General features: G+C 44.1%; 1 protein-coding gene across 1 annotated transcript in view; it reads left to right on the forward strand.

Annotated features, from left to right (window-relative positions):
* Positions 1–4,006: 4,006 nt before the first annotated feature.
* The window catches only part of KDM3B (lysine demethylase 3B), a 97,794-nt gene continuing 77,873 nt past the window's right edge, over positions 4,007–23,927 (forward strand). The window contains exon 1 of the mRNA XM_066344757.1: positions 4,007–4,325. Coding sequence (XP_066200854.1) covers positions 4,116–4,325 — 210 coding nt within the window. The 5' untranslated portion in view covers positions 4,007–4,115. The remainder of the gene's footprint in view (positions 4,326–23,927) is intronic.

The following is a 23,927-nucleotide window of genomic DNA, read 5'->3' on the forward strand; positions in this document are numbered from 1 at the left end:
CTTTGTTTTATATTAAAAAAAATCCATAAGTCTGTGTGTGTGTTAAACATGAGGTCCTGCCTCTGTGGCTGTGTTTGAAAAAATAAAGTTTTATTAGAATAATCCATTTTCCCAAGCAACTTTGTGTACAACGGTGTTTTCTTCCCTTTTCCACAAAGAAAGGCAAGGAGGAAGCAGGGAGGCCAACTAACTCTTGTAGCTCCTTCTACAGCATGGCTGGGCCTTTGCCCTTTGAGGGCAATATCTGATTCCTAGGCCCTTTGTGGCTACCGCAGTGATATCCTATGGCCTAAGCTTCTGTTAAGGCATTGGTTATTTCTGGCAGTTTGGTTTAGTCTGTTTCACTGGTACTTATTCTGTCTCCTTTTCTCTACTGTTACTCTCACTTCCAACAGGTTGAAGTCAAGTATTAATACATTCTAGCTCCCTGAGAATATTTGATGGTACAGGCAGGGACTTGTCTAGACTGGTTTGTAGGCTTTGGGAAGTGGAGGAAAGGCAGGATGGAAGACTTGACCAGGAATCTGTTTTTTAAAAACTTTTCACATGATACATCCTGAGAGATGGAGATTTAGTTATCAGAATTCAGATTTCAAAGACCTAGGCAATTTAGCCTGACCTGTGGTGGCGCAGTGGATAGGGCGTTGACCTGGAATGCTGAGGTTGTTGGTTCAAAACCCTGGGCTTGCCCGGTCAAGGCACATATGGGAGTTGAAGCTTCCTGCTCCTCCCCCCTTCTCTCTCTCTCTCTCCTCTAAAATGAATAAATAAATAAAAATAATTAAAAAAAATAAAAAAGACCTAGGCAATTTGTGCATCCCTAAAAATACTGCTTTTTATAAAATCCTCCTAGCAGAGCTTTTTTGCCCTAGAAGGTGATATTTTCCCTAATGCTTTAATTTGGAATGTTCATTTGCTGAAAGAAGCTGTGTGGCTCACTCTTTTTTTTTTTTTTTTTTTAATTCATTTTTTAGAGAGGAGAGAGAGACAGAGAGGGAGAGAGGGAAGAGAGAGAGAAGGGGGTAGGAGCTGGAAGCATGAACTCCCATATGTGCCTTGACCAGGTAAGCCCAGGGTTTCGAACAGGCGACCTCAGCATTTCCAGGTCAACGCTTTATCCACTGCGCCACCACAGGTCAGGCTCACTCTTTCTTTAGACCTTTTTATTCCACTCTTTCTTCTTCCTACGTTAGCATTCTTTCAATGTGTGTGGGTGAAGTGTAGTTGCTCAGAGATCCAGGCAGGAGCCTCTGTCGCTAAGGCATAGCCTTTCTTGACCAGTTTGGTGCTGACTTGCCAGGCAGCAAGGAGTCAAGTTGCTTAGCCTCCGTCCCAGTTTCCTGCTTCAAATTGGTGGCACTCATCATTGAATACCAATGAAGTGTGCAAGGGGGCAGGATTGGCGTGACTACCTGGAGCAGGAACCTTTGAAGGGATGAAAATACACTAAAGAGAGCGGGAGTTGTCACCTGCCCTGGAAACAAAGGGAGGAGCTTAGAGGGATGGGGCAATGGCATGTATTTAAAGAAACTCAGCGCCTGACCAGGTGGTGGCGCAGTGGATAGAGCGTCGGACTGGGATGCAGAGGACCCAGGTTCAAGACCCCGAGGTCGCCAGCTTCAGTGCGGGCTCATCTGGTTTGAGGAAAAGCCCACAAGCCTGAACCCAAGGTCGCTGGCTCCAGCAAGGGGTTACTCAGTCTGCTGAAGGCCCACGGTCAAGGCACATGTGAGAAAGCAATCAATGAACAACTAAGGTGTTGCAACGCGCAATGAAGAACTAATGATTGATGCTTCTCATCTCTCTCCGTTCCTGTCTGTCTGTCCCTGTCTATCCCTCTCTCTGACTCACTCTCCATCTCTGTAAAAAATTAAAAAAAATTAAAAAAAAAATTAAAGAAACTCAGCATTATAGGTTTTTCATTTCTTCAAAACTGCTGTTTTTCATATGCTGTTTGAGCAGGGTTAAAATTTGAACATCTAAGATGACTCCACACAACCATTTTCCTTTCTGTTCAATTTTTTTTTTTTTTACTGTTTATTTACTGTGAGGTTAATGTGATTTCATTTACCATTCCTGAAGTCGTAAAATAGTAAAGAATGTAAACTCACTAAGGGCAACGGTTTTGTTTTATTTAATGTTGTCCCTAACACTTTGAAAAGTTATTGACACATGATAAGTGCTTGGCTATATTTGTTGAATGAATTTCCCATCTTTGCCTGCCCATCCCTGACTCAGGCACATTTCTGCCTTTGGTGCTATGAGAAGCCAGCTTTGAACACTGGGGTAGGTAGTAATTAGAGTTCCACATGGGAGAAAATTCCAGTGGTGAATTCTGATAGAAAAACCGCAAGGCAGCTAGATCCTGTATGGATTCACCCTTGTGTCCCTCCTACTAACTACAATTTGTGGGCCATGTGCTTTAAGAGGTGTCTCTTGGCCCTGCTTGGGTAGCTTAGTTGTTAGAGCATCGTTCTGCTACATCAAGGTTGTGCGTTCCATCCCTGGTCTGGGCACATACAGCAATCCATGAATGCCTGAGTAAGTGGAACAAAAAATTGATGTTTCTCTCTCTGAAATCAATAATAATAATATTTTTAAAAGTGTCTCTTGGCCCAGGAAAACATTTTTAGTCCTCAGGTTAGCTATGGGAAATGGAATTTCCAAGGAATAGGGACAGAAAAAGTCCAAGGAAATGTCTGTTTGGTGCTCCACAGGATTTGATTAGTTCTAGACACTTTCCTAGATGTTTTGTAGTTTTACTAAAGTCAATAGTTGATGCCCACTCCCCACCCCTGCCCCCAACTTTGTTATGAGCAAAGTAGGTCAAGGTCGAGACAAGGTTATGGGTAGATTACTGGGTAGGCACATTAGTCTTGGAGAAATAACTAGCTACTGCCCCTTACTGTCTGTAGGGCAGATCTGTGAAAGAAAAGCCACTTTTAGGTAACAATCATGAATTGTTACTAGACCGTTTATCTTTCTGGTGTATATACTCAAGTCTTTGTATCCATAAGACTTTGGAACCTGTGCTAGTCTCTGACATTGCCAACATTAGTGATTGAGGTTTCCCATTGCCTGGTATGAAAACAACCTAAGCAAAAATTTGTCTCTCTCTACAACAGCCCCTTTTCTAAAAGAAGCTATTAATCTCCCACACTTAATGTGAATTTAGATTGAAGTAGTAGGGTTTTCTTTGTCCTCAGCCCCACTACCATGGTAAGATGCAGTACTATTACTGAACCAGAGAAAAGAATTCTACTATTGGTCTCTTTCCTATTCCCCTAAAAGTTGAATTGAGAAACACCTGGACTTGATATCATTGGCAACTTGGAAGGAGAAGGAGCTCTAGGGGTTTAATCAGAATACCAAGATGTTTGAAGCTCAATGGCCTTCAGCCAGTGGAAAGAGTGGCATTATCACATCCAATGGGTATAACATTCGTCAGCTGGAATGGAATCTATGAAGTCCTGGTAATATAGAATGAAATAGTACCATTTTATGGGCCAGTGAGAATATATTACTTGATGCACCAATGGGAAGAAAGTTTCCTAAAAGATAATGACAGGGTAGTGCGTTTTTCAGGACAGCAAATCAATAGGTATTGGAGTGCAAACTTCTCAGCTCAAAACATTCACTCTCTAGGTACATTGCCCTTCAGCCCCTACCCCAGTAAAAGTCTTGGGTGCCCGAGGAGGGTAAGCTTAAAGCCTTCTCAGGTACGGGACTCCCTTGAAGGAAGGTTGGGACCAAGATGGTGCCCCAGGGGACTGGAGGACCCGCCCAGTTCCCTACCCCTGCGGAAACTGCAATTCCCCTCCTTGACGCAGGGGGCACTGCAGGCCTCGGGGACGTTGGGGCGGAGCGCTGCGAGGGGCCCGAAGCTGCCACCCCGCTCCCGAGCGCGGGGGGCGCTGTGCGGGGCCCGGGTTGTGGCTCCGCTCCCGGCCACCGGGGGCGCTGCGCGGCACCGGTGGTTGGTGGTGGCTGTTGGGGGGGTGGGGGAGCCGCGGCCGCGGGTGGTGAGGAGGGAGGCCTTTCGGGCGGATCGGGTGCTCGGCGGCGAAGGTGGTGGGAGGCGGCGGGCGGGAGCGAGGGTCCGGCCGGCCCTGGCGATGGCGGACGCAGCAGCCTCCCCGGTGGGCAAGCGGCTGCTGCTTCTGTTCGCGGACACCGCGCCCTCGGCTTCAGCCTCGGTGCCTGCGGCAGCGGCGGCGGCGGCGGCGGCAGCGGCGGGCGGAGATCCGGGGCCTGCGCTGCGCAGTCGGGCCTGGCGAGCCGGCACGGTGCGGGCCATGAGCGGGGCGGTGCCCCAGGACCTAGCGGTGAGTGACGGCCCAAGCGGGCACTCGAGGCCGGGGCTGCGGGGCCTGCGGGCGGCCTCCCCGGGGGCCTTTGTGAGGGGGCGGTGAGATGGGGGTGACCCAGTTCCGCGCCCCTACATCTCCTCAGCGCCCTCCACTGGCACCTCAGCACCCCGAGTTCTGGCCGGCATGGCTTCCGCGTCGGGGTGCGCGCCCAGGTTTCCCTCGGGGGGCGGCCAGGCGCCAGAATCTGCTGCCTCCACCCGGCAGGCCCCGCCTCCTGAACGACCCTTTTCCAGCTACACCCCCCCACTCCCCCCAACTCGCCTCGGAGCAGGCTCCCGTACCCTGGGCTCTCGGGCCCCTCGGAGTTCGGTCGGAGCTGCCGCTACCCCTGCAAGCCGCGGACCTGTAACCCCCAGCCTCTCCCTGTAGACCTGCGCCCTGCTCCCTTCCCCCGGAGCCCCGGCGGGGCGGGAATGTGGGCAGTTGTGAGAGGCACAGAGGCTGCAGTTGGAGCTGCTCGGGGCTTTTTTATCTGGCAGTTACTTCCTCCTTGTCTGAGCCGGCCTCGGTCTGATGGTCTCCAGAAAGGCCAGCTATCGGGACTCTGTCGGGTTCCACTCTCCTTGCCCTTCTGGGGGACAGAAGCTGCAGTTGTGGCTGACTTTGCTAAGTTTGAAATCTGTCTTAGCAGCTGAATGGGGCTGCTGGGTGGTGCTTTTTTGCTCTCAGCTCGGCTACTCCTCCAGTCATGGGAGAGGTTTTGTTTTGAAACTTTGTATTGGGGCTTGGCTGCTTTTGAATACTTGCCTTGGTGTATTTTGTGATTAAAGTTGGTCAGTAATAGAACTTAACCAGCCTTCGGGACCATGATGGGCTGTTTTTGTTAATGTGGCGGCAAAAAAAAAAAAAAACTCTTTGAGCTTTGGCAAGCCTCTTGAGTTCCTCATTCTGATAGAGGCCCTAGCTTCTCTGTTAAGATAAGCTTAGCCGTGAAAAATGGGAGGATTCTTTTGGAATGTAATAGATCAGGAGGCAGAAGGCAAATTTTCTCGGTAAACATGCTTCTGCAGATTTTCGCTATAAACGCGAATTCATTTTATGAGATTTAATAGTAATATTGTAGATTTCTGGTATTACTTTACTATTGATCAGCGGTGTTAGCCTCTGCCCTCCCTCCCCACACCCCCCCAATATGCAAGCTTTATGGGTTGATTTGTGGCCAGTTTAGGCTTTGCTTCTGCTGCTTGAGTTCACTTGCTCTGATATATCTCCATGCTACATAGGAAGTGGCTGCTTGGACATTTATAAGGCTTCAATGGGGCAAATTTGTATAAGAAATATAAGGATATGACGATGATGATTAAGAAGATTTGCATTTAAATTCCTCTGTGTTTTCTTAGGAAGATTGCATTCCAGGTTGTAATGGGGGGGGGGGCTCTCAGATCCAGTAATTTACCCCCTTGAATCAAAACATACTTAAGATCCATCATTATATGCAAACTTTGACCAAAGGCCTTGCTTTTCCTTCTGAATTTTTTATACTCGAGTTGTTTCCTCCATTACATGAATTGCTAATGAGCTCTGCACCTGAAATGGCTACCCATTTACTTTGTTGTTTGCTTGGCTCCCTACAGGCAGAGGTTTTTGAAGCTCACTGAGATACTGGACACCTATTAAGCCAAATACTGAATAAGTTTACCACTGGGCCCCTGGAATTTGTTTCTCAAACCAAGTAAAAGTTGCAGTGAATCTTGGATGTTGAGGTCTTGCATGGACCTGTAATGCATATAGAAGCAAAGGCAGATTTGGGTTTTGAGAATACACTATGCTTTTATAAATCAAGGGACAAAAATGGGAAAACAGCCACAACAAAACTTAGAGCCTTTAAAAATTTTCACCAGCTTGCAAAACTGCTCAAGAATTGTTGCTATGATGAGGTTCTGTTAATGACAGTGATTAGTATAGATCAAAACTGGCCGTTTGTTTCCCTTTTTCATTGAAGAGCTTTTCTTTGGCCCCTAGAAATGTGGGCCTTTCCAATTTGCACCACACACCGTAGTAAACACAACCGTCTTCCAATCAAAAGTGTTCTTCCTGTACTCGAGGGTGGAGTTTGCAAGCAGCTGGCCTGTGATTGGGTAGATATTCTTTCAGTAACGTTTAAGATGTTTTCAGGCATGCTTAGTTTTGAGTAATGCATGGCAGGGCGCCCCCTGTTAAGGATGAGTAATTGAGGGTTGAATGAATGAGTTTTTGAAGTGATTGAAAACACTTCTCAATTTTAGGCTCCATTAACATCCTCTTCCTAAATACATTTTCATTCAGAAATCTTTCAAAATACAGTCCTGATTCATTTAATGAACAGTTTTTTGGAAAACAATACCAAAGCCACTTGCTATCATAAGGTGAAATATGAAGAAAAGGAAAAGGCAGGATCCTGTCATTCGGGAGTTTTGTTGATAAGGGTTTACTAGGTGAGCATCTTCATCATCAAAGCCATACTAACAACTACTACTAAGATTTTTAGATTAAGTAGGAAAACAGCCACCCCCCCTCCATGGAAGAGTAGCTTTATTTATATTTCAAAATAAGCCTGTTTTATTTTGTCTTGTTGTAAAATTAGTTTAATGGATTTATATGTATTTATCTCTTTTTTATTTTCTTAAGTAAGATGGGGAGGCAGAGAGACAGACTCCCACATGTACCATTCGGACCAGGATCCACCCAGCAAGCCCCCAATGGAGGAGTGCTCTGCCCATCTGGGGCCCTTGCTCTGTTGCTCAGCAACCGAGCTATTTTAGCACCTGAGGTGAGGCCATGGAACCATCTTCAGTGTGTGGGGCCAACTTGCTCCAACTGAGCCATGGCTGTGGGAGTAGAAGAGAGGGAGAAGTGAGAGGGGGAGAGGTAGATGAGCAGATGGTCACTTCTCCTGTGTGCCCTGACCCTGACCAGGAATTGAATTGGGGACTTCCACACAGCCAGCCAACAGTACTGCTGAGCCAACCAGCCAAGGCCATATGTGTTGATCTCTAACTCTTCTAAATTGGTTTCCTTTTTGTGTTCCTGAGTCATTATTGGTCCATGTAAGTTGCATAGACCTTGGGATCTTCACAGATGTTGATATGGTTGATTAAAAAAAAAAAAAGCTCTGGCCAGGTGGCTCAGTGGATAGAGTGTTATCCTGGCACGGAAGTCAGTCAGGGCACATGTGAGAAGCAAACAGTGAGTGCACAACTTTTAGTGAAACAGGTAGAACAGTGAGTTGATGCATCAGTCTGTCTCACTTTTTCTCTCTCCCCTCTCAAATCAATGGAAAAATTAACAAAAAAATACCACAAAGGTAGATTTTCCTTTTATTTCTTTTTTTTTTTTTAGTGATAGGAGGGGAGGCAGTAAGACAGACTTCTGCATGCACCTGGAGTGGGATCCACCTGGCAAGCCCACTAGGGGGCCAAGCTATTGTGCCTGAGGCAGAGGCTCCCAGGAGCCATCCTCAGTCCCTGAGGCCAACTCTCTGGACCCAATCAAGCAATGGCTATGGAACAGGAAGAGAAAGGGAGTGAGAGAGAGAAAGAGGAGGGGGAGTGTGGAGGAGCAGATGGGCGCTTCCCCTCTGTGCTTTGACTGGAAATTGAACCCAGGACATCCACACTCCAGGCAGATGCTCTACCACTGAGCCAACTGGCCAGCGTAACTTTCCTTTTATCATTATAAAAGCAAAACTTACATTTTGCAAAATGTCAAACAGCCAAAAGTATATCAGGAAAAGCTAACAGTATTCATCCTTAACCAGCTCCCACTTACCTAAGAAGGCTTTGCTCATCTTTCTTAATATTGATACAAAGAAATATAAAAACATTTATTCATGTACATAGGGTTACTTTTTAAAAGTAAATGGCATACTACACAATATCTACAGCTTATTTTCTTTTTTCCATTTAACATATCATGGGCATCAGTACCTGTAGATCTTAGTCATCCTTTTGGATAATGACATTATATTCCATAACATAGCTGTGCCATAATTTATTCAATTGTTTTCCCTTATGATGAACATTCAAGTTCTTTAAAGTTTTTGGCACTACAAACAGTGCGGTAATTAATATACCTGTACATATCTCTTTATGAAGTCATGGCTTTGCTTTCTGTAGTTCAGCCATCAAGGTGTAGGATTGTTGGGTTAAGGAGTATATATATATATGTATTTTTTATTTTATTAGGTAATGCAGGTTTTTCCCCAATAAGATTACAGTATTTCATACTCCCACTGGCAGAGGATGCATGCAGTGCTTGTATCTCCTAACTCTCATCATCACTGGTGTCATTGTCTTTGTCATTTTTGGCAATCTGAGAGACAGACCAGGAAGGGAGAGAGATGAGAAGCATCAACTCCTGGTTGTGGAGTTAGTTCATTGATTGCTTCTCATACGTTCCTTGACTAGGGGGGCTCCAGCCGAGCCAGTGACGCCTTGCCCAAGCTAATGACCATGGGATCATGTTTATGATCCCACACTCAAGCCAGCAACCTCAGACTTTTGTACCTGGAATCTCAGCATTCTGGGTTGATGCTGTATCTAGTTTGCTACCACCTGGTAAAGCTATATTACCATTCTTTTAAAAAATATATATTTATTTTAAAGATATATTTATCTTAGAGGAAGAGAGAGAGGCAGGAGAGAGACAAGAACATGTGTTCCTGTATGTGCCCTGATCATGGACTAAACTGGCAACCTCTATGCTTTGGGGTGATGCTCTAACCAGGCGAGCTATCCTCCCAGGACTATATCACCATTCTTTTTTTTTTAACAGAGGCAGAGAGAGTCAGAGAGAGGGATAGACAGGGACAGACAGGAACGGAGAGATGAGAAGCATCAATCATTAGTCTTTCTTTGCGCGTTGGGACACCTTAGTTGTTCATTGATTACCCTCTCACATGTGCCTTGACGGGGGGGGGGGGGGGGGGCTTCAGCAGAGGGAGTAACCCCTTGCTCAAGGCAGCGACTTTGGGTCCAAGCTGGTGAGCTTTGCTCAAACCACATGAGCCTGTGCTCAAGCTGGCGACCTCGGGGTCTTGAACCTGGGTCCTCTGCATCCCAGTCCGACGCTCCATCCACTGCGCCACTGCCTGGTCAGACTACATCACTATTCTTAATGGCTTCTGGGAAGAGCTCCCCCATCTTGAGCCTATATAAATATTCTTAAAATTATTTTCTAATATTTTCATATATTTATTTTTACTTTTAGATCTTTGGTCCATGTGTAATATTTTTATTTTTGTAAATGGCGGTCGGAGGGTGTGTGACATTTTTTCTACGGTGTAATCAATTGTGGCAGCACCAATTTTATTAAATAAACCATCCTTGCTGTATGGTAGAATTAAATGATGCTGTCGGTAGCATTAATTTGTTTTAAATGTGTTATCTTAGTTATATCAGCTATCCAGAACTGGCAAGAAGGGTGAAAACATATCTGCCTTTTTTTTTTATCTGTCTTATTTTTTATCCCTTAATCTTTCATCTTTATCTGGGAGAAAAGTAGACTCTAAAATACTCCTTTGCTTTGATTTGAGATAATGTAATAATTGTAGCAGTGTCCAGGCTAGTACTATTTTTCTTCTCTCTGAAAGTTTTCCAAGAGGAGTGAAAGCATATCTGCCTTTTATTTATTTATTTAACGTCATCCTCCAGACTTTCCTCTTTGTCTCAAGTTAGGTGGCCTTCAAAATAAATACCTTTCTACTTTTCTAGTTATCTAATAACTGTAGTCAGGTCTATTGTACTATTGTACATGTTTCTAGTGTACAATCTATTAGTATTTATTCTCAACCTTTGCTCAAACATAGAACTTCATCCCTAATTGAAATGGGGGTTTATGGCTTTTAATAATTAACCTTAAATGTTCTTTTCTTTACTCTAATTCCAAAATTTAAATAAATGTCTGAGTGATGTCTGAGATCATGTTCTGTTTATTTAAGTAAATAGAATATGTCTTTGTGAGTCAGTGTATGATTTAGAGAATTTTAAATAAAACAAGATTTTACAAAGTAATATTTAACATTTAAGTCTGGACCCCCTCTAAGCACACTTTTCATCTTAACTCTAACAGTAGGAGGGTCTTATGTTTGAAACATTGAGCCACCATTGAGTTTTTCAACCACTCAACTGTTTCATATAGTTTTCTTTTTTTAATTGATTTGAGAAAAGAGACAGGAGAGAGTGAGAAGCATCAGCTCATAGTTGCTTCACTTTAGTAGTCCATTGATTGCTTCACATACATGCCTTGACTGGGGGCCTTAAGCCCAGGCAGTGACCCCTTGCTCAAGCCAGCAACCTTTGGGCTCTGGCCACTGACCTTGGGATCATGTTAGTGATCCCCACACTCAAGCCAGTGAGCCCACACTCAAGCTGGTGACCTTGGGGTTTCGAACCAGAGACCTCAGTATTCTGGGTTGATGCTCTATCTACTTACTGTGCCACCACCATCAGGCTATATAGTTCTTTTTAAAAATAAAAAAGTTTGTCGCCTGACCAGGTGGTGGCGCAGTGGATAGAGCATCGGACTGGGACACAGAAGACCCAGGTTCGAAATCCGAGGTCGCCGTCTTGAGCAAGGGGTCACTCGGTCTGCTGTAGCCCTCTGTTCAAGGCACATGTGAGAGGGCAGTCTGTGAACAGCTAGGGTGCTGCAACGGAGGGTTGGTGCTTTTCATCCTCCCTTCCTGTCTGTCTGTCCCTATCTGCTCCTCTCTCGGTCTCTCTGTCTCTGTCACAAAAATAAAAAGTTTGTCTTATATGTGTCGTTAATAACTATTTTAATTTGTCTTTGCATTCTGTTTCAGCACTGTTGCACATTATACACTGGTCATTTTGTCTAGCATCCTCTCCTTTTACTCAGACAATTAGATCTTTCCTTTTAATTACCCGTTTGTTTCTAAGAACTGCTTCACTAACTCCCCACCTGCCAAGGGCTTATTTCTTTCTTTAGGTCTCATTTCCTTGGTTCTTATCCCCAACTTGTTCTGGTTGATTTAATTTCCCCTCTACTCTCCTGAATTGTGAGTAAGTAACATGGCACTTTCTGTTGAGTGATTTTTCTCAACAACAGCTGGGGTGGGCTACTGTAGGCTTTGCTTCCACAAAGCCTGGGGGACACAACACCTGTTGCTGCTTCTCAGTTTTCCACTGCCTTTGACAGGTTGGTGGTTTTTAACACACTCCCCGACACACACACACACACTATTCCTATTGCGTCTTTTACCCTTGTCTATAGAAGGGTAAAACCTGCCTGTTTATTTAGTAGTAACTTGTATAGTACAACCTCACGGTTTTGCAAAGGTAGAAACTCAGTTTTTTGTGTGTCTTCAGGGGTAATCAGGCCCTAGAGGACTTACTTTTACTAACCAAAGTCCCTGGAGACTGATTTGTAAATCCACATGTAAGGTTCTTTCTTCATTTACAGTGGGGAATATCCCTATCCAGAAATCTACACAGAGCCCCCTCCTGGTTTATTCAAGAGACCAGAATACAGATAAGAAGGATACTTGGTGTACAAAGAAATCAGACAAGGAAAATTGGTGTTGCCAAAAGAATATTTACTGCAAGTAATCCTAATTTGGTTATCCTCTGCTTTCCTAGTACTTTGCAGTTTCCATTGTTTCGTTCTCCCTTTACCCTTTGCTTTTAGTGTTATCATCCATCGAAATCCTGTAAAGAGAAAAGAAAGCCTGCCTGTTCTACATTCCACCATTTTTAGAAAGCCTTTTTGAATTCCCACTGTTATTTTCTTCTTTTTTTAAAAAAAAACTCATTTATTTATTGATTGATTTTTAGAGATAGAGGAAGAGAGAGAGAAAGAGAGAGAAAGAGAGAGAGAGAGAGAGAGAGAGAGGGGCATATCGATTTGTTATCCACTTATTTATGCATTCAGTGGTTAATTCTTGTATATGCCCTGACCAGGGATCAAACCCACAATGTTGGCACATTGGGACAACACTAACCAACTAATGTGCTTCTTTTGTTTGTTTGCTCCTTTAGCACTTTTGGAATATTTAATCTAATTTTCTTGTTATAGATATATAATAAAATATATAACTTATCTCTTCTACTAGATTGTAAGTTCATCAAGAGCAGGGAATACCTGACCGTTGGTACCACTGTGGATTGAGCATCGGCCTGGGACACTAAGGGACCCAGTTCAAAACCCTAAGGTCGTGACCCTGGCTGGTTAGCTCAGTGGTAGAGCATCAGCCTAGCATGTGGAAGTCCCAGGTTCAATTCCTGATCAGGGCACACAGGAGAAGCGACTATCTGCTTCTCTACTCCTCCGCCCCCTTCTCTCTCTCTCTCTCTCTCTCTCTCTCTCTGTCTTTTCCCCTCTCACAGCCATGGCTCACTTGTTCGAGTGAGTCTGCCTCTCGGGCTGAGGATGGCTCTGTGGAGCCTACACCTCAGGCCCTAAAAATAGCTTGGTCACAAAGCAACAGTCCAAGATGGGCAGAGCATCTCCTCATAGGGGGCTTGCTGGGTAGATCCTGGTTGGGATGCATGCAGGAATCTGTCTCTCTGTTTCCCCTCCTCTAACTTAAAAAAGAAAACAAACAGCAACCAAAAAAACCCTAAGATCACCGGCTAGAGTGCAGGCTCATGGGCTTGAGTGGGCAGCCAGATTGAGCGTGGGATCATCAACATGATCCCAAAGTTGCTGCCTTGAGCCCAAGGATGTTGGCTTGAGGCCCCTGGTCAAGGTGTGTATGAAAAGCAATGAACAACTGAAGTTGAAACAACGAGTTGATACTTCTCATCTTTCTTCCACCTCCTCCTTTCTCAACCCCCCCCCCCAAAACAACAGGGAGTAGTATGTACATTTAAATTTTTTATTATTTTTTCTTTTTAGTGAGAGACAGACAGACAAGGGCAGACAGACAGAAAGGGAGAAAGATGAGAAGAATAAACTCATAGTTGCCATGCCTTAGATGTTCATTGAGTGCTTTCTCATATGTGCCTTGACCGGAGGGCTGCAGGAGAGCGATTGACCCCTTGCTCAAGCCAGCGACTATGGGGTCATGTCTATGAGCCTGTGCTCAAGCTGAATGAGCCCAAGCTCAGGTCAACGACCTCAGGGCCTTGAACCTGGGTCCTCCTTGTCCCAGTCTGACGTTCTATCCACTGCGCCACCGCCTGGTCAGGTCCATTTAGTTGTATTTCATTGATTGCTTCTCCCATGTGCCCTGACTGGGGATGAAACTTGTGACCTCAGTGCATTAGGATGATGCTTTACCCACTGAACCACTTGGCCAGGGCTCATATATATATATATATATATATATATATATATATATATATATTTTTTTTTTTTTTTTTTTTTTTTTCTTTTCATTTTTCCGAAGCTGGAAACGGGGAGGCAGTCAGACAGACTCCCCCATGTGCCCGACCGGGATCCACCCGGCATGCCCACCAGGGGGCGATGTTCTGCCCTTCTGGGGCGTTGCTCTGTTGCATCCAGAGCCATTCTAGTGCCTGAGACAGAGGCCACAGAGCCATCCCCAGCGCCCGGGCCATCTTTGCTCCAGTGGAGCCTCGGCTGCGGGAGGGGAAGAGAGAGACAGAGAGGAAGGAGAAGGGGAGGGGTGGAGAAGCAGATGGGCGCTTCTCCTGTGTGCCCTGGCCGGGAATCGAACCCGGGACTCCTGAACGCCAGGCTGACGCTCTACCGCTGAGCCAACCGGCCAGGGCTTCTTTTATATATTTTTATGAATATGGACTCACTACTAATTTTTTTGTCTTGACATTATTGAAATCCTGTTTGGGACCCCAACCCAAGGTACATTCATTATCCATTGGTTTTTGTGATTTATTTCTACCTCTAGGTTGTTAAGTTAGAAGCACTAAGTGGTTTTTTGGGTTTTTTTCCTGATTCTTGAGTAATTCATGCCTATTACACAAAATGTAGAGGAAAAGTTTTGTGGGGTTGTTTTTGTTTTGGGGGTTTTTTGAGAGAAAGAGACAGAGAGGAAGGGAGGAAGGGAGATGAGAAACATCTCACAGTTGAGGCACTTGAGTTGTTCTTTGATTGCTTCTCATAAATGCCTTGATGGCGGGGCAGGGGGGTGCTCCAGCCAAGCCATCAACTCCTGCTCAAGCTGCCGAGCCTGTGTTCAAGCCTGGAACTTCAGTATCCCAGGTCAACGCTCTATCCACTGTGCCACCACAGTCAGGCAGGAAAGTATTCTAAGCCTGGCCTGTGGTGGCGTAGTGGATAGAGCGTCAATCTGGAATGCTGAGGTCACAGGTTCGAAACCCTGCGCAGTCAAGGCACATACAGGAAACAACTACTTTGATATGATGCTTTCTGCTTCTCTCTCTCTCTCTCTCTCTCTCTCTAATATATAAGGTCTACCGGAAAGTTCTGTTCGTTTTTGGAATAAAACAAAATACAAATTTTTCTTACCGTCAATAAACTTTATTAAATAATATATTTCCACACCAATCCTATCTTCCGAATACGGTCCGAAATGGTTTGCTGAGCTGAATTAAGCCTTTCTGCGATCTCCGATGTTGTCAGAAAAGGATCTTGCTCCAACATGGTCTTAACAACATCGTCATCTATCAAAGATGGTTGCCCAGAATGTGGCTTATCAGAAAGGTCGAAATCACCTGTTTCAAATTTTTCAAACCATCTTCTGCATGTCCTATCAGAAACTGTACCTTCACCAAACACTTTCAATAAATTTCTTTTTATTTATTCATTTTTTTTAGAGAGGAGAGGGAGAGGAGAGACAGAGAGAGAAGGGGGGGAGGAGGTGGAAGCATCAACTCCCATATGTGCCTTGACCAGGCAAGCCCAGGGTTTCGAACTGGCGACCTCAGCATTTCCAGGTCGACGCTTTAACCACTGCGCCACCACAGGTCAGGCTCAATAAATTTCTACATGCTTCTGTAGCATTTCTTCTTTGTTGAAATTCGTATACAATACAGTGGCATAAATGAACTTTATCAGTAGCCATGAGTACACTATCGCTTCACACATAAGACTAATGTGAATCAACTTTGTTTTAGTTAATTTGCTATGTCAGTATGTATACATTAAGTGATTAAAAATAGAGAGGCACACATGCGCCAAATAAACATGTGCTTATGTGTCGAAACTTGTGATAGAAATGGACAGAACTTTCCGGTAGACCTTTATATAAAATAAAGTAAAATATTATTTTATTTTTATTTTCTTTCTTCTTTTTCCAAGTGAGAGGAGGGGAGATAGAAAGACAGACTCCCACATGCACCCCTATTAGGATCCACCTGGCTATCCCTGTCTTGGCCCAATGCTCTGCCCATCTGGGGACATGTTGGCAACTTAGCTATTTTTAGTGCCAGAGGAGGAGGCTCCACAGAACCATTCTGAGCGCTGGGGGCAGATGCGCTTGAACCAATTGAGTCATGGCTGCTGGAGGAGAAGAGGGGGTGGTGTGGAGAAGCACATGGTTTACCTCTCCTGTGTGCCCTGACTGGGAATCGAACCCAGGACTTCCATACACAGGGCCGTTGCTCTACTGCTGAGCCATCAGTCATTGCCGAAATTGTTTTAATAATAAGAAAAAAATAGTTCTGCCTGACCTGTGGTGGTGCAGTGGGTAAAAGCGTTGACCTGGAATGCTGAGGTCGCTGGTTCAAAACCCCAGGCTCACCTGGTCAAGGCACATATGGGAGTTGATGTTTCCTGCTCCTCCCCCTTCTCTCTCTCTCTCTGTATCTCTGTCTGTCTGCCTATCTCTCTGTTTCCTCTCTCTAAAAAATAAATAAAAAATCTAAAAAAAAATTAGTTCTTATAGTGTCACAACTGATTAGAAACTGCTGTTTAAATTTTGATGCTGTCTACTAATCTTTTAGAATTGTTAAAAGGTGAATACTGTATCTTCAATTTTGAGTTTTGCTTTTTCACTTAATATGGAAATTATTTTCCTGTATTATTAAAAGCTTTTGTATTATGGATGTATGGCCAGTGACCACCACTGTCTGGCCATTCAGGTTCTCATTGGATTCAGGCAGACAGTAAAGAAACAATGGAGTCAAAAAATGGTGGGCCATTCCATTTATTAAAGTCTTGTACTGGCGGAGAAGCAAACAGGCAGGAAAGTCCATTTCCCTGTCTTTAAAAGCTTCCAAAGCCCCTCAGTTCTGGTTCCACCTCTGCACTCCTTATCTTTCTGCAAAACCTAGGCTGGGACAAAAAATCCCTGCTCCAGCAAACATTAGCAATACAATGGCCCCTCCCAATCAGGAAGGTAATCTACAATTTGCAGTCTGCTGCCCTGAGGGCAAGCACCACAGCCTTTCAGGGACTACCGCTGCCCAGGCCACTGAAAACTATAAGGGAGCAAACCTAAAAAACACATTTTACAAACTTGCCCAACAATGAGTAATTTTAATTTTCTTGGTGCTTTTGTATTTTCCACCGGTAACATATTTTGCTTTCATAACTAAAAGGAAAACGATAAGTGCTCTGTAACAAAACCTTGTGATTTTTATTGGCTGGATAATTTATTCCCTTTTAATTGGATATTGAAATTGTTGTAGATTTTAGGCTTTATCAGTAATTCTGTGAAGAACATTTTTTTTTTTTAACTGTAATACATTTTATAGGAATCTTTATGTTCTGGAATTCCTATCCATCTCACACTTCATGATTTCTTATTTTTTTATTGATTTAAATGTATTGTGTTTACATAGATTCAAGTGTCCCACCGAATACATTCTCCCGCACCCCCGAATTCCCCTCAACATCCTTCTTGCCCCCTGCCCCAACACTCTCTCCGCTTTCCTCCAGGTTTTTTTTTTTCTTTTTTTTGTATTTTTCTGAAGCTGGAAACGGGGAGAGACAGTCAGACAGACTCCCACATGCGCCCGACCGGGATCCACCCGGCATGCCCACCAGGGGACATGCTCTGCCCCTCCGGGGCGTCACTGTGCCGCTACCAGAGCCACTCCAGCGTCTGGGGCAGAGGCCAAGGAGCCATCCCCAGCGCCCGGGCCATCTTTGCTCCAATGGAGCCTTGGCTGCGGGAGGGGAGAGAGAGACAGAGAGGAAGGGGGGGTGGAGAAGCAAATGGGCGCTTCTCCTATGCCCTGGCCGGGAATCGAACCTGGGTCCCCCCGCACGCCAGGCCGATGCTCTACTGCTGAGCCAACCGGCCAGGGCCTTCCTCCAGGATTTGCTCTTCTGCTCTCTATAACGCTGTTATGTATATATAATTTCACCAAGCTCTTTCCCTTCTCTGATCTCATCCTCTCATCCCCTTTCCCTCTGTCCGCTTTCCCACTGGTTCCTTTGATCTCTCCTCTGCTTCTATTCTGTTCCTCAGTTGACATTGTTCATTGGATTCCTCATATGAGTGAAGTCATATGATATTTTTATTTCTTGCCTGGCTTATGTCACTGTAAAGCCAGAAGCCACGACCAGGGCCACTATCACAGCAGCCCAGCCCATGCAGGTTCGCATTGGATTCGGACAGTCGGTAAAGAAACAACGGAGCCACAAACTGGTGGGCCATAGTCTTTAATTCTAGCTTGCACCCGGCGGGCAAGTAAAAAACATACACTGGGCTCCAAAACCCACTCACATTCAGTGCTCACAAAGCCACTGACTTATCCGAGTTTCCTAGAATCAAAGGTTTCTAGCTCACCAGCCTTATTCTCCTCAGTTCCCCATCTCCTTCCTTATCCCAGATACAAACTCTACACAAACTGGCATCTCACTTAGCACTCCGCCATCTTGGCTGCTTCCCCTGGCCTACTCCACGTGGCCTCCTTCTGCTCTCTGCTCTGCTCTCTCCTCTAATGATAACCTCAGGAACCAAGAGCGCAAACTCTCGTTCCGCCCGCATTTTATATTGTAGCTTCACAACCTCTAATCCAATATACAAAATAGGGAAGTCTCCAATACAAAGTCACTTCTCCGAGGCATGATTGGATTGTACCACCCCACATCAAAAAGGGTGGGAAAGGCCTAATCCCAAAACCAAGCCCCAGGCTACAAGGATTCTCAACACACATTAATATCACCTGGGCGACGGCCTCACGTGGGCAGCAACATTTTTAACAAAGTAAGCATAATACATTTTATCTGCCCAACAGTCACTTAACATAATAGTTTCCAGGTCCATCCATGTTGTTGCAAAAGATAGTATTTCCTTCTTTTTCATGGTCCCATAGTATTCCATGTGTATATGTAGTACAGCTTTTTAATCTACTCGTCCACTGAAGGACACTTGGGCTGTATCCAGATCTTCATTATTGTAAACAATGCTGCCATAAACATGGAGGTGCATTTCTTCTTTTGAATCAGTGATTTGGTGTTCTTAGTATATATTCCTAAAAGTGGGATGGCTAGATCAAAAGGCAGTTCCATTTTTATTTTTTTTTTTAATTTTTTTGTATTTTTCTGAAGCTGGAAACGGGGAGACAGTCAGACAGACTCCTGCATGCGCCCGACTGGGATCCACCCGGCACGCCCACCAGGGGGCGATGCTCTGCCCATCCGGGGCATCGCTCTTTTGCCACCAGAGCCACTCTAGCGCCTGAGGCAGAGGCCATAGAGCCATCCCCAGCGCCTGGGCCATCTTTGCTCCAATGGAGCCTCGGCTGCGGGAGGGGAAGAGAGAGACAGAGAGGAAGGAGAGGGGGAGGGGTGGAGAAGCAGATGGGCGCTTCTCCTGTGTGCCCTGGCCGGGAATCGAACCTGGGACTTCTGCACACCAGGCCGATGCTCTACCACTGAGCTAACCGGCCAGGGCCTCTCCATTTTTAATTTTTTGAGGAATCTCCATACCATTTTCCACAGTGGTTGCACCAGTCTGCATTCCCACAAGCAGTTAAGGAGGATTCCTTTTACTCCACATCCTAACCAGCACTTACTATGTTTTGTTTTGTTAATGTGTCATTCTGATTGGTGTGAGGTGATATCTCATTGTGGTTTTAATTTGTATTTCTCTAATGGTTAGGGATGTTGAACATTTTTTCTTTTGCCTATTGGCCATCTGAATGTCCTCTTTGAAGTGTCTATTCATTTCTTTTGCCCATTTTTGATTCGATTATGTTCCTTGATTTCTCTTATCAATGTTTTATAATTTTTTGAGTACAAGTCTTTAACCTCCTTGGTTAAATTTACAGCTAGGTACTTTCTTTGTTGTTGTTGCAGTAGTGAAGGGGATTGTTTTCTTAATTTCTCTTTCAGACAGTTCATTGTTGGTGTATAAAAATGCCACTGTTTTTTGAATATTAATTTTATATCCTGCCACCTTGCTGAATTCATTTATTAGGTCCAGTAGTTTTTTTACTGAGACTTTAGGGTTTTCTATGTACAGTATCATATCATCAGCAAATAATGATAGTTTTACTTCTTCTTTTTCAATTTGGATGCATTTCTAAAATCTTAAATCTACATTCCTCTTTACTAGATTCCCCCCCCCCCTTGTTCTGTTTACAACAGGACTGTTAACATTTCATTTCTTACATCATTGGTTTGGTTGTAATAAATTCCTTGAGGGTTTTTTTTTTTTTTTTGTACGGGAAGCTTTTTATTTCTCCTATTTTAAACGATAGCCTTGCTGGATAAAGAAGTCTTGGTTGTAGGATCTTGTTCTGCATTAATTTGAATATTTCTTGCCATTCCCTTCTCACCTCAAGTGTTTTTGTTGAGAAGTCGGATGTCATCCTTTTGGGGTCTCCTTTGTAGGTGATTGACTGTTTTTCTCTTGCAGCTTTTAGTATTCTTTCTTTATTTCTTAGCTTTGGTTTTTTAAATATTATTTATTTATTTTAGAGAGGAGAGGGGGGGGGAGGAGCAGGAAACAACTCCCATATGTGCCTTGACCAGGCAGCTCCAGGGTTTCGAACTGGCAACCTCAGTGTTTCCAGGTCGACACTTGATCCACTACGCCACCATAGGTCAGGCTTAGCTTTGGTTTTTTAATTATGATGTGTCTTCGTTTAGGTTTATTTGGGTTCCTTTTTAATGAGATTCTCTGTGCTTCTTGAACTTGTGTGACTTTTTCCTGCATCAATTTCGGGACATTTTCAGCTATGATTTCTTCAATCAGGTTCTCTATCCCTTGTTCTTTCTCTTCTCCTTCAGGAACCCCTATGATGCAGATGTTGTTTCTCTTCCTATTGTAACATAACTCTCTTAGGGTTTTCTCAGACATTTTGATCCTCTTTTACTTTTGCTGTTCTACTTCCATGCTTTTGCTTATTTTGTCCTCTAAATTGCTGATTCCATCCTCTTTTTCATCCTGCCTGCTTTTCATTCCTTGTAGTGTAGTCTTCATTTCTGATATTGTGTTTATCATTTCTGTCTGATCCTTTTTTATGATTTCAATGTCCTTTTTGATGCCAGATATCTCATTGTTAAGGTGCTCATGTTGTCTATCTATGGTTGCTCTAAGATCCTTGAGCATCCTCACAATCATTATTCTAAATTCTGCATCCGGCATCTTAAGTTATTTCCATTTCATTCAATTCTTTTTCTGGGGTCCGCTAGTTGATTCATTTGAATTGCACTTCCCTGTCTTCCCATTTTGTCTCGATATAGAGTGCTCCTTCAAATATGTTGTTTGTGTAGCTGAGTATATGGTTGGTGTTGTCTGACTCCAGCTTTCAGTTGTGTAATTTCTAAATCTTCCTGGGATGGCTTCAGCTGTTTGTAATCTGCTGTGGGCTACTTGTTGTCTGCTACTGCTCTTTTTGCTGTTTGTGACAACGTTTTCTATGCCTTAGCTGGGTCAGGTGTGAGGAGCCTTTCCTTAAGATACCACTCTAACTATGGTTATTAGGTCTTGAGCTGATGATCTTTATCTGGCTGCTGGATGTACTGGCCCTGGAACTCACAGGCCGGAAACTGGCGAAGACCAGTGGGAGTCACCGCTTTTGACTGGCCCTCAGCAACCTTCTTGGAGCTACAGGCGATCCAGAATCATATTTTCCTTATCCGACACCCGATCCTGCACGTCGGCCATCTTGGGCTGCTCTGTGTGAAGAACATTTTTGTGAATAAAATACTTTCTATGTTTAGGGTTATTTCCTAGGATTAATACCAGGAGTGTTATCATGGAGACATATACATATATTTAAGATTCTTGATATAACAATATTTTTTAAGTCATAATGTAAAGCCAATAGCCATGGCCACCATCACAGCTGCCTGGCCAGTGCAGGTTCGCATTAGATTCAGATAGAGGGTAATGAAACAATGGAGCCAAGAACTGGTGGACCATTAGCTTTAATCCTAGCTTGTACCCATGGGCAAGAAATACACACATTCCATTCAGGGCTCCCAAAGCCACTGACTTATCTGAGTTTCCTAGAATTAAAGGTTTCTAACCTCACCAGTCTCATTTACCTCTGTTCCCCATCTCCTTCTCTCTGCACAAACTGGATTCTCCTTCAGCACTCTGCCATCTTGGCTGCCTCACCTTTCCTCCACGTGGCCTTTCTCTGCTCTCCTCTTTTTTTTTTTTTTTAATATTTTATTTATTGATTTTTAGAGAGAGGGGAGAGAGAGAGAGAGAAGGGGGAGGAACAGGAAGCATCAACTCCCATATGTGCCTTGACCAGGCAAGCCCAAGGTTTCGAACCGGCAACCTCAATATTCCAGGTCGATGCTTTATCCCACTGCGCCACCACAGGTCAGGCCTCTGCTCTCCTCTTTAATGCTAATCTCAGGAACCTGAGAGAGAGCAAGCTCCCAGTCTGCCCCATTTTACAGTGTAGAAATCAAAATCTTTAATCCAATATACAAACAAGGAAGTCTCTGATACAAAGTCACTTAGGGTGGGAAAGGCTTAGTCTTAAAACTAAGCCTTAGGGTATAACGACCCTGCCTGCTTACAGCCTGTCCCCCACACCCAATGCAAACTATAAGAGAGCAAACCTATATATCATATTTACAAAGTTATTTGACCAACACATACCAATTTAGAATTTGAACAGTAGCATGAGTTTGTCTAAGGAATGCATGTTTATCAGGAGCCCAATGTCTGCTAAGCATTTTGTGCTTTAATCCTATGAAGTACTTAAAGTGTCTATTTATAGGAAAGGAAGTGAGGCTCAAAGAGGCTAAAGTAATTTGCTCTGGGCTACAGGTTGAGGAATGGGAAAATTGGGATGCAAATCTAGATCTTTATGATTCCACAAGACCCTAAAATCACTACATATACTTGAGTGTTGATTCAGGTTATCCGTCTACTATTCAAGTAGTTAACATTTAATTTATTGAGGATGTTAAAAAGTAGAAAAAATTTGGAATAATTGTTAGAAAGCTATCTCTTTTTTTCTCTAAATGTACTGTAGTGAAAATACACTCTCAGAAAGCTATATCTTGAATAAGAAACATTTAAAATTATTTTTTCTTTGAAAACAGCTGTATTCTAGACATGCATTTATCCCATCCTACCCCCTTGGCTATCAAGATAATTCATTTTGTAAAATCATTTGTAACAGTCTTTAGTTTATTTGGAATGTATGTAGGAAAATTGGGAAATATAAGAACCTTGGGAGTTAGTCTTCCATTTCCCTTGCTTTCTTTTTTTTTCTTTTTTTCTTTTTTCTTTTGGCAGAGACAGAGTCAGAGAGAGGGACAGACAGACAGGAAGGGAGAGAGATTAGAAGCATCAATTCTTTGTTGTGGTTCCTTAGTTGTTCATTGATTGATTTCTCTTATGTGCCTTGATGGGGGGGGGGGGGCTACAGCAGACCGAGTGACCCCTTGCTCGAGCCAGCGATCACGGTTTCTCCAACCTGGGTCCTCCGTGTCCCAGCCCGATGCTTTATCCACTGCACCACCGCCTGGTCTGGCCATTTCCCTTGCTTTCAATTCATACAGCCTTATTTAAGTGTTTCTCATCTCTCTCCTGGGTTATCATTGCCTTGTAATTGGTCTCCTGGCCTTTAGTTTCTTCCCTTTGTAATTTATCTTCCAATCTGGACTCAAAGTTAATTCTTTTTTAAAAATTTAATTACGGCCCTAGCTGGTGGTTCAGTGGATAGCTTGCGGGCTCAGCTTATGGATGTCCCGGGTTTGATTCCCAGTCAGGGTACACAAGAAAAACAACCATCTGCTTCTCCCCCTCTCCTCACCCCCTTCTCTCCCTCTTCCTGCCCCGCAGCCAGTGGCTTGATTGGTTGCAGGGGTCCCCAAACTTTTTACACAGGGGGCCAGTTCACTGTCCCTCAGACCGTTGGAGGGCCGCCACATACAGTGCTCCTCTCACTGACCACCAATGAAAGAGGTGTCCCTTCCAGAAGTGCGGTGGGGGCCAGATAAATGGCCTCAGGGGGGCTGCATGTGGCCCACGGGCCATAGTTTGGGGATGCCTGGCATGGTCCCCAGTACTGTGGATTGCTCAGTTGGTCTGCAAGTCAGCCTCAGGCACTGAAAATAGCTCACTACTCAAGCATCGGTCTAAGATGAGGTTGCCAGATGGATCCCAGTGAGGGCACATGTGGGAGTCTGCCTCACTATATCCCCTCCTCACCTGAAAAAAATAATTGACTATAAAAGTAAAATATAAGTACATATTTCAAAGAAAAAAAAAGAAGAAACAACCGATAAGACTAAAAAAAATAT

The sequence above is a fragment of the Saccopteryx leptura genome, chromosome 6 (assembly GCF_036850995.1).
Source record: "Saccopteryx leptura isolate mSacLep1 chromosome 6, mSacLep1_pri_phased_curated, whole genome shotgun sequence".
NCBI lineage: Eukaryota > Metazoa > Chordata > Mammalia > Chiroptera > Emballonuridae > Saccopteryx > Saccopteryx leptura.